Source organism: Meleagris gallopavo, chromosome 1, assembly GCF_905368555.1.
Source record: "Meleagris gallopavo chromosome 1, MGAL_WU_HG_1.1, whole genome shotgun sequence".
In the NCBI taxonomy this organism is placed as follows: Eukaryota; Metazoa; Chordata; class Aves; order Galliformes; family Phasianidae; genus Meleagris; species Meleagris gallopavo.
Window position 1 is genome coordinate 172789171 of NC_139404.1, and position 13863 is coordinate 172803033.

At 48.7% G+C, this 13863-nt stretch overlaps 1 protein-coding gene and 2 non-coding genes across 3 annotated transcripts; 2 read left to right on the forward strand and 1 right to left on the reverse strand.

Moving 5' to 3' along the window:
* Positions 1-1676: 1676 nt before the first annotated feature.
* Positions 1677-9648, reverse strand: ALOX5AP (arachidonate 5-lipoxygenase activating protein). The gene is made up of 5 exons (XM_003203398.5): positions 9499-9648; positions 5079-5178; positions 3922-3992; positions 3249-3330; positions 1677-2525 (listed from the first exon to the last, which is right to left on the reverse strand). Exons 1-5 carry the CDS (start codon positions 9566-9568, stop codon positions 2363-2365), a joined length of 486 nt encoding a protein of 161 aa, XP_003203446.1. The 5' UTR covers positions 9569-9648; the 3' UTR covers positions 1677-2362.
* A 2626-nt stretch (positions 9649-12274) lies between these two features.
* On the forward strand, positions 12275-12348 carry TRNAN-GUU (transfer RNA asparagine (anticodon GUU)). The gene has a single exon. It is a non-coding gene; the product is annotated as a tRNA-Asn (tRNA).
* Positions 12349-12541: 193 nt separating this feature from the next.
* TRNAV-AAC (transfer RNA valine (anticodon AAC)) lies at positions 12542-12614 on the forward strand. Its single transcript has one exon. It is a non-coding gene; the product is annotated as a tRNA-Val (tRNA).
* The last annotated feature ends 1249 nt before the right edge of the window (positions 12615-13863 follow it).

Sequence of the window (13863 nt, forward strand, 5' to 3'; positions counted from 1 at the left end):
TAGGTGAAATTCTTGAAAAATACTCATGAATTAGTACAGCAGAAGATGGGCTGGACTCAGTTCCTTCTGAAGATGGCCAGGCCTGAGTGATCTCACCTACACAGAGGCATATAGACCAGCCTTTGAGTCATCAGAGAAGCCTGAGAGTGCTGGGATGGATTATCTAATCCCAAAGAGTCATTCAGTCATCCTTTGCCCTTTAGTGCAGGTGAAGAGAATCTGGAGAATTGCTTCCCATGCTAGCAGGAGCTGGCAGAAGAAGCTCAAGTGGGCTGCTCCTTGCTGCAGAAGACAAAAAGGAGAGGAGGGGATCTTTGCACATCCGGTGGGACCTGCAAGGCAGTCACACAGTGTTGGGAGAGCTGCCTCCAACAGGTGATGGTCTTGGGAGCCAAAAAGGCCAACACAGAGATGCCCCACGCCCAGCACTGTGAGCCAGCTGACGGAAGAGACTGTCCTGCTCTGCGCTGTGTAGCCTCAACTGCAGCACTGGGTGCAGTTTGCATGCCACAGTACAAAACGGACATAAAGTTATTAGAGAATATCCACAGGAGGCCTACAAAGATGAAGAAGGCTCTGGAGGGCAAGGTGTGTGAGGAGCAGCTGAGGCCCCTGGTGTGCTCAGCCCAGAGCAGAGCAGGCTGAGGGGAGGCCTGATGGCGGCTGCAGCTCCTCACAGGGAGCGGAGGGGCAGCGCTGAGCTCTGCTCTGTGTGACAGCGACAGGGCCCGAGGGAACGGCATGGAGCTGCGTCAGGGGAGGGCAGCTGGGGGTGAGGGAAAGGGTCTGCACCAGAGGGCGGTGGGCATGGAACTGCCTGCCCAGGGCTGTGGGCACGGCCTTGAGGTGCTGGAGCTCAGGGAGTGTTTGGACAGGGCTTTCAGACATTGGGATTGGATTTGGGATGGTGCTGTGTGGAGACAGGGGTTGGACTCGATGATCCTTGATCCTCTTCCACCTTGGGTTGTTCTGTGATTCTGCAACTCTGCAATTCTATGACCAAGCGTCAGAGCTCAAGGATATCAGACTGGCTGGAAAGCAGGGCCTCTGTGGTGCTGGTGGAGGCCCTGAGAGCATCTCCTCCTCTAAACAGTGTCACAACAGTGGCACGTGATCCTTTGCTGCTCCCAGATTGTGGATGGATTCTGTCACTCCAAGACATGAGGAGCTGCCATCACTTGGTGGCCCCACGGTGGCCAGGAGGGGTAGTGGGCCACCACCAAGGACTACTGGTTGCGAGAGAGAAAAGGCAGCAGAGAAACATGTCATGGAACCACGGCACTGGGGCAGGCTTCTCTCTTTTGACTGCAATTCTGCAAAGCCTCTGCTCATGTAGCTGTGACTCTGTCCCTCCAAAAGGAGCCATGGTATGCAGCTTTACTCATCCTGCATGTGGTAATCGGATAGGTTTAAGAACTTAAGCACTCTTACGGTAGCAATACTTACAAAGGTTGTGCTGAGCTGTCTGCCCATCTCAGCTTTCTTCTCTCATAAGGCTGCTCTTTGGCATGAACGCGCTGGGGCATGTTGTTAGTGATGAAGGCTGCTAATTGAGCTTGCTAATAGGGAGAGAGCTGTTAAAAACATGTCCCTCAGAGCAGCTCCCACAGGTGGTGGGGGTGTGCCACTCACCTGCATCACGTCAGTGGTGCACAAAGAAGATGGGAGCAAATGGATTTTATCCTTTCAGGCTGTTTTATTAAGCAAAGCAAAACAAAACCAATCTTGCTGTCAATTTACCAGATCCTCATTGATGTAAGGCCCCTTTCCACAGCTCTGGGAGGATAGCCAGGCTGAGGTATGGATGAGATCAGTGCTGGGAGTATTACACACATGAATATTGATCAAGGAAAACCAGACAGGGGCCAGCCTGCTGTCCTGCTCTCAATCACCAACAAATGCAAGAGAAAGGGTGGGACAAGAGGCTGCCCTGTGCATTTGCATAGGCAGATGGATGAAGGGTGATGGTGAAAGCCTGCTTCAGGTTGTGGTTGTGGCTGTACATCCTTCGAGGATGAAGCTCAGAGGCTCCTGGCTTTCATCATAAGCATTAAGGAAAATAGTTACAATGAAAGCATAAAATGTCCCTTACAGTCATGCAACTGGCTTTCAAAATGCAGTTTAATGAAAAAACTCTGATGAATTAACTGGAAGTTGTTACCGTTCCTTGAGCATGCTGAGTGCTCACAATAAATCTTTTTCCTGAAGGAAAAAGCAAGGTTAAATCAAGCTACAAAGCCCACTGAACATTAGATTTACAGCAATTTGAAAGGGTTATAGGTTTATTTCTTAAACAGCTGAATTATAGCTGCTTCTGGATATTGATATGTGAAGCAGGCTGACCCCTGGGCACTGTGAGGAGCTAGGGAATGAGAAGCAGTGGTGAGATGGCGCTGGTTATAGTCTTTATATGAATTTCGAAGTCACTTCCAAAGAAGTAGATGAGATAGTAGTTGAGTATACCGGCCACAGACATGAGGAACAGGAACAAAATGATACGCTTCCCAAACAAGTACCCGGGTGTGCTGGGGAGACAGGAAGAGAGGAAAGCAATTCATTATTGGGGCCACCTTACCTAAGGAGCCCTCAGCCTCCAGGCTCTGGCTGAGATCAGCAGGTGCAATCCAAGGGTTGTCACAGAGGAGGGAATTCCTGCTTTTCTGCTTGGCCCGCTGCAAGCTTGTGGATGTCATTGGAAATTTTCTGAACAGTTTGGGCCTGGATTCATCTCCTCACCTCAGTGCAGGACTTTTCTCACCAAAGTGACTATTCAGAGGGACTTGTATGTCTTTATAGCCACCAGCGACTGTGGGATGGTTTTGTTCCTCACATGCATAATTAGCTTTATTAAGATCAGAGGAGGATGTTGTGCAAATACTAGCAGAAACACACACATGCATATGTTGATGCAGGTAGCATCTTCTATGAGGAGGGGCTGAGAGATCTGGGACTGTTCACCCTGGAACAGAGGTCATGGGCACAAACTGACATACATGAGGTTCCCTATGAACACCAGGATCACTTCTGTGTTGGTTATGGACCACTGGCATAGGCTGCCCAGAATCTGTCGAGTCTTCTCCTTGGAGATCTTCCAAAGCTGCCTGAATGTTGCTCTGGGCACCCTGCTCTGGATGTTCCTGCTAGAGCAGGGGTCAGGCTAGGAGTCCTCCAGAGATCCCATCCCACCCCAGCTGTTCTGTGGTTCTGAAACACCCCAGGATTTATGAAAAGGCTCTGCAATGCCTTACCTCTGGGTCCTCTCCCCCAAGTAGCCCACAAAGTACTTCTGCCTCACAAACAAGTACATCAGGCCAGCAAAGGCGGCAGGTGCTGCACAAAGGGTAGAAGAACACATTACAAATGTCAGCTTGGGTCCCTCACATGTATTGTACCCACTCTCCCTTTTCCAAGGACTTTTTGAGTGTAATTCTTCCCTCAGTCATGCAAAACATGCACCTGGTCCCACTGAAACTCAGAAAAGAGTGTACCAGATTTCCCCACATCTCTTCGTCTGGTGATGAAACTCTTCCTTTCCAGAAAGAACAGCATACAACCCCTAGGAAAGTAGTAGTTATGCTCCTGACCTATCTTTATCCAATTGTATTGCAAGAATCCATTGAGAGGAACGCATAAATGCTCAGTGTATGTCATCAGCTCTAGGTGGGTGACAGTACCACTTTCACATGCCTGCATTCCCTAGCCCCATAGAATCAGAATCATTTGAGTTGGGACAGGACCACCTAAAGCTAGATCAGGTTGCTCAGAGCCTGGTCCAGCCTGACCTTGAATGTCTCCATTCAGTGGAATCTTGCCCATGACGTGGAAACTTGCCCATGACTCCTTTAGGGGAATTGTCTGAAGTACTGAAGTGATCTCCATCCCTCAATTAAAGTCATGAAGGGGAATGAAAACAATTGTTACCTTGGCTGCAGAGAAGCCCAGCGCACCAAAGCACGGCGAGAAACGTAGGGTACGTGTGCCCACAGTTTTGGCTAGAAAGGAATTTATGAGAGAGAAATCAGAATACAGGGAATATTGAAAGAAAATTAGTTTCTTTCATCCATGAACAACTGTGGAATGGATTTGGGCTGTGCAGGCTCCACAGCAGCCTCATGCAGGCACAGGGATGCTGCGTGGGCAGCAGCCAGGGAAGCGACTCCTCATGTGCCTGTGCCCCAACATGATTGCTGCCTCGCCCAGGATTTGCCTACCTGCCGCCTCATGCAGAGAATGGACTCTTTGTTCTGCCTGCTCAGGAAAGAAACCGCAAGCGAGCCCAGCAGCTGGGAAGTGCATTTGCTTCCTCTAGCATGTATAACAGAGCTGCACGCTTTGTCGGCTTAGCAAATCCTTGTGCTTAAGTCATATTAATCAAGCAATGAGCATTGAGAGCTGTGTGAAGCCAACAAAAGGAGAACTGCACAGCAAAAAGGAGTGTCTGGAAAGGTTAACCTGTCTCCTTGCACATGCACAGGAATCATTTCTGACTCCCTCCTTCAGCCTGGAATGCACTTCCAGAGGGAGATGTGCTTTTGCAGAGGTCACACACCTGTGAAGGGCAGCATTTTGCTGTTCTCTGCCTTTTTGAGCATATTGCCAGTACTTCATGGGTAATAAAAAATATTTTATGTTCTTTTCTCTTCTGGGTTGGAATTAATTTTCCCCTCTGCTCCCTCTGAAGGAATGTTGAAGACAAGATGCAGCAAATGCAGTGGGGAAGCAGAGAGCCGGGACTTGTTCAGAGCTCTGCCACTACATCTCAAGTCAGAGTTGCTTCCCCCTGGAGCTGCAGTGTGAATGGAACAATGGCTGTGCCCATGTCACACTTCCAGTTTTAGGTGCGATTTGGAGAGTTGGATCCCAGATACAGGACATAGAGAACATCAGGTCTGCATGTCCTGTGCTCAGCAGCAAATGCACTGGAGAACTACAGGTCTAACCTCTGCCACAGCGCACACAGCAATGGGATTGCAGAGCAAAGCCTTGGAGCCCAACTTTGGACCCCTTAAGAGTTTTGATTAAGCTGTAAGGAACAGGGCGGTGAGCCCAGGCTTGCCCCACTGGCTCTTCCTACTCACTTGGCAGTGTAGACACGTTCAAAGGCAGAGGAGCCTGGCCGCTGGATTCCTTTGCCATTGCAGTGTTTACTCTCATGCTCCAATTTGCTAGCAAAAAAAGCTGTAAAAAACAAACAAAAAACAACGCAAGCTGTTTGATCTGAAATGTAATCTGGAGATATTTCAGAAGTGCAAGCATCCTTGTGTATTCCTGGCCAGCAGCAGAATGTGCAGATGTGTGGAGGTGCAGGGTCGCCAGCACGCTCACTCTGTCAACATGGCGTAACGCAGCCCACCATGCAAGGGCATGACATGGTGTCACCCTGACATCCTCACATGTCTGCATGTTGCTGTCAGCATATCTCACCTCTAAGCATGGTTAAATCCCCCCCTGCCGCACACGTACAACCCAGTGCTATGTATTTGTTCTCCAGAGGGAAAAACCTGCTGGTGAGAGCTGCCAGAACTCATCCTCACTCTCTGACAGAGCAGAGAGAAAAGAGACTTTCTGCTCTTTCAGTGATACCCTTTTGCCAGAATGAGGACATCCAACAGGTTATATTCATTTCCCAGAAAGGCTCATTGCAACCCTAGTACTGATGACTGATGCTGTGTATCCATCGTTTGTTTCCTACTTTTAAGCAATGGTATCATGTCAGGATGTTAGCTGCTGCAAAAACACAGCATCGCAAGATAATGTATTGTATGCTTGACAAACACTTGTCTAATTACACTAAAACAGAGACCGTCAATCATGTGTCTAAATGCACCTGGCAGAGTTCTGACAGCCTACAGGCTACAGGCATTGTATCATCATGTATCAATCTCAGTGCAACCAAATCACCCTATGGTTTGGAATATTAGTCTAAGATGTATACCAAAGAAAACACATCAGGGAAAAAAAAAAAAGAGAGGGAAAAAAAAAACACACACACAAAAGCCCCATACATTATTGTAGCAATATGATAACTTGATAACTGCAGGACTTCATCCCTGGAATCTGAAGGCCCATAGCTGCCACCATCCAGCAGCTCAGCCACCAAGAGCTCCCGGTGTCTTCACCCATGTGCTGACCCAACCTTTGGGTTGTTAATGGAGGACCAAGTTGCCAGCATGATGTTTTTGTCCAGTGTAAATCTCCTGTGATGGTAAACCACTTCCTGTAGGCCTTGGACTGGATGAGCTTACTGGGATACATAGCACATCCTTTCCTTTTAGCGTGCACATGAGATCCCCTTTTAGGGGGACAGCCTTTGGAGAAAGACAACGGTAAGCTTTAAACATCTCCCTCTTGGGCAAAAATTTCTTCTCAGAAAGAGTGGTGAGGCACTGGCACAGGTTGCCCAGGAAGTGGTAGAGTCACAGTCCCTGCAGGTGTTCAAGAACCGTGTGGATGTGGCCGTGAGGAGCATGGTGGGGATGGGCTGAGAGTTGGACTAGATGATCTTAGGGGTCTTTTCCACCCTTGATGATTCTATGATTCTCTCTGCCACTGTAGGTTCTGCCACTTCCCAGGTGCAGGTGAGCTGCAGCCGAGAGTTCCATTGGGTTAAACCCAGCTATGTCCAACATGGTGCTGGCCACTGAGCACAGGAGCTTGGAGGAGCAGATGGTGACACTCCTGGCATGTAGCTTCCACTGGGCAAGGACCTGGCCATGGAAATCCAGGCATGAGCTGGATCATCATCTCTGACGTGACCTGTTGGATCCTTGGTCAAAGGGCTGAGTATTAGGGCAAAGACAAAGATGGGTTTATCATGAACACCTGCATCATGGGCAAGAGCAGGCTTTGTTTCTTCTTGTTTTGGGGACACTGAGAAGCGTTGGGGAGATAGGTGTTTTACTTACCTTACAATGAGTTACAAAGAGAAACAGATGAAAAGCACCTGCAGACATCAAGCTACCAGCATGAGAAGAGCCACCTCCAAGGGCAGCCCAGGAGGTACATCCCCTTGAGCTGAAGCTCTGCAAAAGAGCAGAGCAGAGCTGGCAGGTTCCCATTCAGTGGTGGCCTCTGCCATAGGTTTGGGCAGGCAGCACAGCAGTGTTGAGCTCCTGTTAGGCTGATGCTGGGGAAAGGAGAGACTACTGTGTTAACTTGCAACGCTGTGGTTATATTTCTCACTCTTTTCCTCCAAACCTTGAGTCAAGGATGTGGTTTCACAACCTAGTGCGGATGGGTGAACTGAACAGGGAGGTACAAAGGAGGGGAGGTGGCCAAGAGATTAAGTGGGCTCAGCTGCACCTGGGATCAATGCCCCATGGCTCCAAGGCTTCTTCAGCTGCTATGACCTTGATCCATTGTGGTCTGGTACTTGGGAGTATGTAGCAAGGGCCTTGGGGAGATGATCCAGATGGAGATAATGCACCTTTGGTTTCAGGTCTATTTTCGATGGGCCATTCCCATGAACTGGCTCCAGGTGTGGCCATATAAGGGGGGAAGTCTTGTTGTTTCTTGAGTCCACACAAACTGAACAGCGTGCTGATGCTACAGCTGAGTGCGTGCTGGCAGTCATGTAGGGCTGCCCCTTCCATCCGCTTCACATCACTTCCTCTGTCCTGATCTGCTCAGTTTGCCCTGAAGGCTGCTTGGTTACAACATTGCAGTAATGCAAGAATAACACCAAAGCTCTGTGTGTGACTCAGCAGCACCCGGTTGCTCAGTTACTCTGCAGGATGTGGAGATTCCCAGTGCAAGTGAGGTGATGTCAACGAGACAGGCAGCAATGCAGCCTGCATGCAGCTTTGGAACAGCAGCATTCACCAGAATTGCTTTATAATCCTGCATCAGGTGCAGACAAACATACAAACCCAAATTTACATCATTACTGGCTCCAAGTACTTAAAGACAGTCAGCAGATGCCTCACTGAGTTATAGCAGGAGTTTAGTACAACTGTTATCCTTTGACAAGCATTTCTACTGCCCTAATTACTGTATATGTGACATACAATATGCATAATGTACAACATGTGTGTCATGGAGATCTTTCCAGACAGAAAGCTTGGGAGAAAGAAATCAAGTGCTACAAGCTTCGAAATCATAGTTCAGGGCTGTATGCCACCCTTATTCGTCACACAGAGCTCTCTGCAACATGGCTGGCCCACAGCAGTGGGGTCAGTGATTTCACAGAGGGACTTCCATGAAAGCAAAGTGCATGTCAGGCTGGAAGGCAAGTGCTTGAGTTTCAGAGTATATTGGGTTTACATGGCTAGGTTTGGTAGCAGGGGGGCTGCAAGATGAGGCCCTGGGATGAAGCTGCAACCTGTGGAGAGCAGCCAGCAGTGGAGCAGGTCCTGAAAGGTGGGCCCTGTGGTATGGAGCTGTGGTTGGAGAGCTGTAGCCTGTGGGAAGTCCACACGGAATTAGATTGGGAAGGATGGCATCCATAGGAGGCATCCCATATGGAGTGGGGGCAGAGAGCGACCATGAAAGAGCGGCAGATACAGGCATTATGGATTGACCACAGCCTCATTCCCTGTGCTACTCAGAGGAGAAGGTAGAGGAGGGTAGAAGGAGGAAGATGTTTGTGCTCTGATCCCAGCACTCCTTATGCTGCTTCACTATCTGCTGTGCATTTACCACTAAAGAGGACTGTGCTGAATAGTGCAGTAGTTAGTGTCTACCTCAGGATTTCACCCATCTTCACACTTTGCTGCTCTGGGCTGAGCCCCCACCACTTCCCCTCCCTGCAACACAGCCCATTTCCAGGCATGAACCATGAGGTCTGCACTCACTGGGATTTCAAGCATTTCTGTCAGTTACTCACCAAGCTTCTTGAGCCTGGGTAACCACAGTGCATCCGGGGCAAAACCCACTCCCTTGTCTGGATGATGAGCAGCATTTTCTACTAGAATGATTAAGTATGGTAGAAGAAGGTTGATCAAGTTAAAAACAGATTTGTGCAGAAGAGAAGCTTGCAGTTTTATTTTAAAAGCTCCAAGGAACAGTATTGAGGGTAGGGGTCTGAATGAGAGCAAGAAATGAAACTTCCCCACTGCAGAAAATGCTGCATTCTTGAGGCTGCAGATAATGCAATCTAGTCACGCTAGAGGATCTGGACAGCTAGGTGATCCCATATCACCCAAACACACTTCTCAGTGGTCAGTGCCATTTTATGGCCTTCACCTGGCTCTGTGCAGAGCTCCAGGCCCTTGCTGCTGCCAACCAAAAAGCAGCACTGGGGCTTTAGAGATGGTCCCAGTTATCGGATCTAAGTGCACATTGTCACCAGCAGCTCCAACACATCACCCTGACATGCATATGACTGACACACAGCAGGGCTGACAAGCCATAGAAACAACAGCATGTCAGGCAGTGTGCTGAGAGCATTGCTAAAGCCAAATGCCTGCCCAGGATGCCTGCACACACACACACAGCCAGAGCTTATCTAACGAACACCGGATAGTTCTCCCCTCCCATGTACACGGATTTCTGCCTCACCGTTCTGGATGACGCTGATCAAGGTGACAATGGCAAGCAGGACGACGCTCCCCAGGGTCTCCTGATCCATTTTGTGAGCAGGCAGTGGGCAGACAGTGCAGCCGCGGCAGCAGCTCAGCCCTGTGAGTGCAGAAAGAGGAAGTGAGGGTCTGAGTTATCTCAGATCGTGAAACGCTTCCTACAGCCCTGTGGGAGCACAGCAGCACCCCATACTTGGGTGCCTGCCAGCTCAGCGCAGCCACAGCATATAGCATTCCTCATTGCATCTTCGTAGTCACAGGTGAAGCCCAGAAAAATGTGAGACAACACTTCCCTCTGGAAGATGGTGGCAGCTGCCAACACTCAGCTTTACAAGCTCAGCCTTTCAAATTGCAGTTTCCCTAGTCTGAGCCCAATACGGATGAAAAGAGTTATTGTGGCATCTCTTGCCCCAGCTTTAATCCCAGGGAAGAGGTGACAAGGGAGCATGAGATGCAGGAGGCTCATGGTGTCTTCTGTAAGACAGTGAGGCTCAGGCTGCCCACAGAAGCTGTGAGTGCCCCATCCCTGAAAGTGCTCAAGGCCAGGCTGCATGGGGCCCTGGGCAGCCTGAGCTGGTGGGAGCTGTCCCTGCCACAGTGCAAGGTTGGAATAGGACAGGCTTTTAAGGTTCCTTCCAACCATTCTATGATCTACGGGACTATGATTCTATCAGACAGCTGGAAAGTTTGGAAAGATCCTCATCAAAGTGCACCTGTCCTTCCAGGAAAAACCCATCTGCTCCTTTTTGAATGGGAAATTTACCTACAGCTGTGGCTTTACCCAACCTCACTATCATGCAAATTGTTATCATCTGAAGTAATTGATAAGGAGATCTATCAGGTAACTTGGGTACAAGCAAATGTACAGAAGCATGTCAGTGATCAGGAGGTGATGAGCATGGCCTGTGAGCAGTCAGGGGCTGGTTTCTGATGGACAGCACAGCAACATCTGGCATAATTTGGGGCTGTGATTTTTTCTGAGAGTTAACTCTGGGTAAGTTTGTGCTCAAGGATGGCATTTAACATGATGTTTGACATTACCATAATGCAAAAATAAAATAAAATAAAATAGCAGGATCCACTGGCTTTCCAACGTATGCAGCCCAGGCCTATAGCAGTTGGCTGCTGATGCCTTCTCTTTCCTCTCATCCCGCTCCCCCGAGCCCATTTCTCCCTCAATTTTATTGCTCTTCTTTGCCATTCTGCTCTCCCCCGGCTCCATCCAGCCCTGTCTGCCCCTGGCACCACTTAGGACTCAGGAGCTTCCTCCTGCAGCTCTGTGCTGACCAACACGCAATCTTCATTTCCCCTTCTCGCTGTGCTTTGGTATTCCCTTCCTTCTCCTTCCCCCACCAAAAAGAAATATCATTACATCAGCTCCAGGACTTCCTAAGCTGATTTCTTCATGCAAGGAGGAAAGAGCTGTGCTAGTGAGAATGTTTTTGGTATGACTGTCTGACAGTGAGAGTTGTAGGAAGTTGCCTGCACTCATTGCAGCCCCCAACCCCAGGCAGGGGTGATGCTGTTTTTCCCCCACTGCTGCTGGATCCCCTCTGCTTGCTGCATCACTGCTGGAAACCCTCATCATGCTGTGTGAGGAATATAAACCTGACATGTAGAGCCATGGAGCCCATGGAAATGTGCAAAGCCAGCAAGTTTCTCCCGTCGCGCCGTGAGACCTCCAGCACATTAATCTCCTCTGAAAATCTTTTGTAGAAATGCTCTCAGACAGAACAGGAAAGGACGGTGAGTGCAGACCTATAAATATCTTGTGGGATGTGTTTCTCCACTTGTGATATCTGTTCAGCTCTTGGCACAAAAGCTCCAGTGGAAGTGTCCAAACTAAATTCTACATGGGAAGTCCTATATATGAGTGTCACAGGACACAGGTTGTTTGATCGCTTACTTATCTGAACTGTAGACTTGTATAGACCCTCCATAGAATCATTAAGGTTGGAAAAGGCCTCTAAGATCAAGTCCAACTGTCAGCCTATTACCACCATGCCCACTAACTATGTCCCTCAGTGCCACGTCTACACAGCTCTTGAACACCTCCAGGGATGGTGCTATCACCACCTGCCTGGGCAGCTGTGCCAATACCTCACCACCATTTCTGAGAGGAAATTTTCCTTACTCTTCAACCTGAACCTTCTTTGGTGCAACTTGAGGCCGTTTCCTCTCATCCCATAGCTGTTTCCTGAGAGAAGAGGCCGACTCCTACCTCGCCATACCCTCCTTTCAGGCCGTTGTAGAGAACAATAAGGTCTTCCCTGAGGCCTAATGGCTTTGGCAAGATTCTTAAACATGTGAGAATGAATTTTCCTCAAGTCCCTTGTCCCACTTAGCCCTTTCTTAGTAGAACTATGGGACGTTTGGATGCTTCAGCCATGCACTCACTAATTGGCACGTGCTAAATTTTGCCTTCCTCTCTCTTGGAGTACACTCATTGATCTTTGCTGGGTTTTATGACTCTGAGAGGTAATGTTTGACCCCAAGGCACAGCTGTAGGCTGTATGTTTCCCTCTCCGTATGTAGGTCGCAGAAACAGTGGAGATTTAAAAAAAAAAAAAAGAGAGAGAGAGAGAGAGAGAAAGAATGAATATTCCTAAATTCTTCAGATTAAAAAAGCAAACCGGTGTCTTTAGATTAAAAAAAAAAAACAACAACAACAGCAAAACATGAAACGTTTATCAGCCACCCAGGAATATGGACGGCACAGTGATCAGGAGCACCTCGTCTGGCCGAACGTTCAGCGGGTCTCTGTGGCGCAATCGGTTAGCGCGTTCGGCTGTTAACCGAAAGGTTGGTGGTTCGAGCCCACCCAGGGACGGGTGCGCTTTTTTGTTTCTACAGTTCTTTTCCCCCGGGGTGCCAAACAGCTGCTGGCTGCCCCCAGTCTGTGGCGGTGAAGGCCCTCCTCCGTTTTTGAAGAGTTGACGTGGTTGAAAGAATAGTAAAGAAAAGGCCAGCGCTCCATGGAGCTCCCCTGAAGATGAGCTCCGGGAAGAGCCGTAGCGAGGGAAGTTTCCGTAGTGTAGTGGTTATCACGTTCGCCTAACACGCGAAAGGTCCCCGGTTCGAAACCGGGCGGAAACACCATGTTCTTTCCTTACTGTATTCCCTCTGGTTTTGCAAACGCCCATTTTCCCATTCTATAAAACCGCTGCTGCGAAAGCAAGTGCGGCGTGGTTTGCTGCTACCAATTGGTTCACTCGGCACAAAATAATTTTTCCCCTCTCTACGTGAAAGGACAGAATACAGGAGCCTCAACTGAAACAGCTTCAGAGAAGGTGGGACAGCTTTGTAAGGTCTGAGCCTGAGGACGGTTTAAGGTTGAGTTGGAACTGAGCTACAGGCAGTCGGCAAGAACATTTATGGCAGCATAAAGCATTTAGAACTCTGTTCTTCCCACAGTCCGAAGGAGGAGGGGGAATGGGGTGGATTCCCACTAAAGCAGTTTCAAATGCTGTCTCTCAGAACCCAGCTTGTCACAGCTTTCTGCACTGCTTGCAGATCCTGCTCTGCTACAACAGAGCCAGCTCACATCTTGGTATTGCAGGGCTGTGCTGAATCGCGTAATCGCGTTAGCCTTTCCCGTGTCTTACACCTATACTTAGACTGTATAAGCTCCTCTGCTCCCAGCTGGGTCCTGGGGGATGTCGCAGCAGAGCACACGCTCAGGAACTGCACAGGAGGCAACTGCTCCAACTTCAAGGGCAGATTCACTGATGTAAACCAGCTCTGCAAAAGAAAGAGACAAAGCACAACCGCTCCCCATCGACACGCTGTTGGGGGGGAATAATTGTTTAAGCCAAAAAACAATGCTGGATGAAGAATTAATGACAATAGCCAATTAAAAATATCAAAATCAGGTGTGTAACCAGCCCTCTGGTTCAGTGCTACAGCAGTGCTCCCACAGGTATTCTGCCTGGTTTGGCAGGGGGAGGAGGGCAGAGGCTAAAAATCTGTTAGAAAACTAAGACTTCATGGTTTTTATTAATGACACAAAGCTGAATATCCATCCCGCATTTTAAATCTAGTCTCAAACAAGAAGCAACCATTGAATTCCAAACTCTTTCTTTGGTCAAGGAGTTTTCATTTAACCACAGATGAATTCTCACTTGCATGGAATCAGCTGCAGTAAAATATTTATGGAAATAAACCAACAAAGTGCACAGCAACATCTTTCACTTTCAGGGAAAAAAAAAAAAAAAGAGAGAAGCAAAAACTTGCACCAGTGCCATGTAGTTCCATATTTCAATTTCAAATGCTATTTATTTGCCCCTGGAGCTTTTATTCGTGTGTGTACCCACACCATACCCCACACTGCTGCATACCAAGAACT

Bases quoted from the DNA above. Each gene is read 5' to 3' on its own strand.
- ALOX5AP (XM_003203398.5), bottom strand. From the start codon at position 9,568: ATGGATCAGGAGACCCTGGGGAGCGTCGTCCTGCTTGCCATTGTCACC. The intron at 5,179-9,498 runs GTGAGGCAGAAA...TGTTTTTTACAG, and splicing joins GATCAGCGTCATCCAGAACG to CTTTTTTTGCTAGCAAATTG. The intron at 2,526-3,248 runs GTAAGGCATTGC...CTGTCTCCCCAG, and splicing joins TTGGGGGAGAGGACCCAGAG to CACACCCGGGTACTTGTTTG.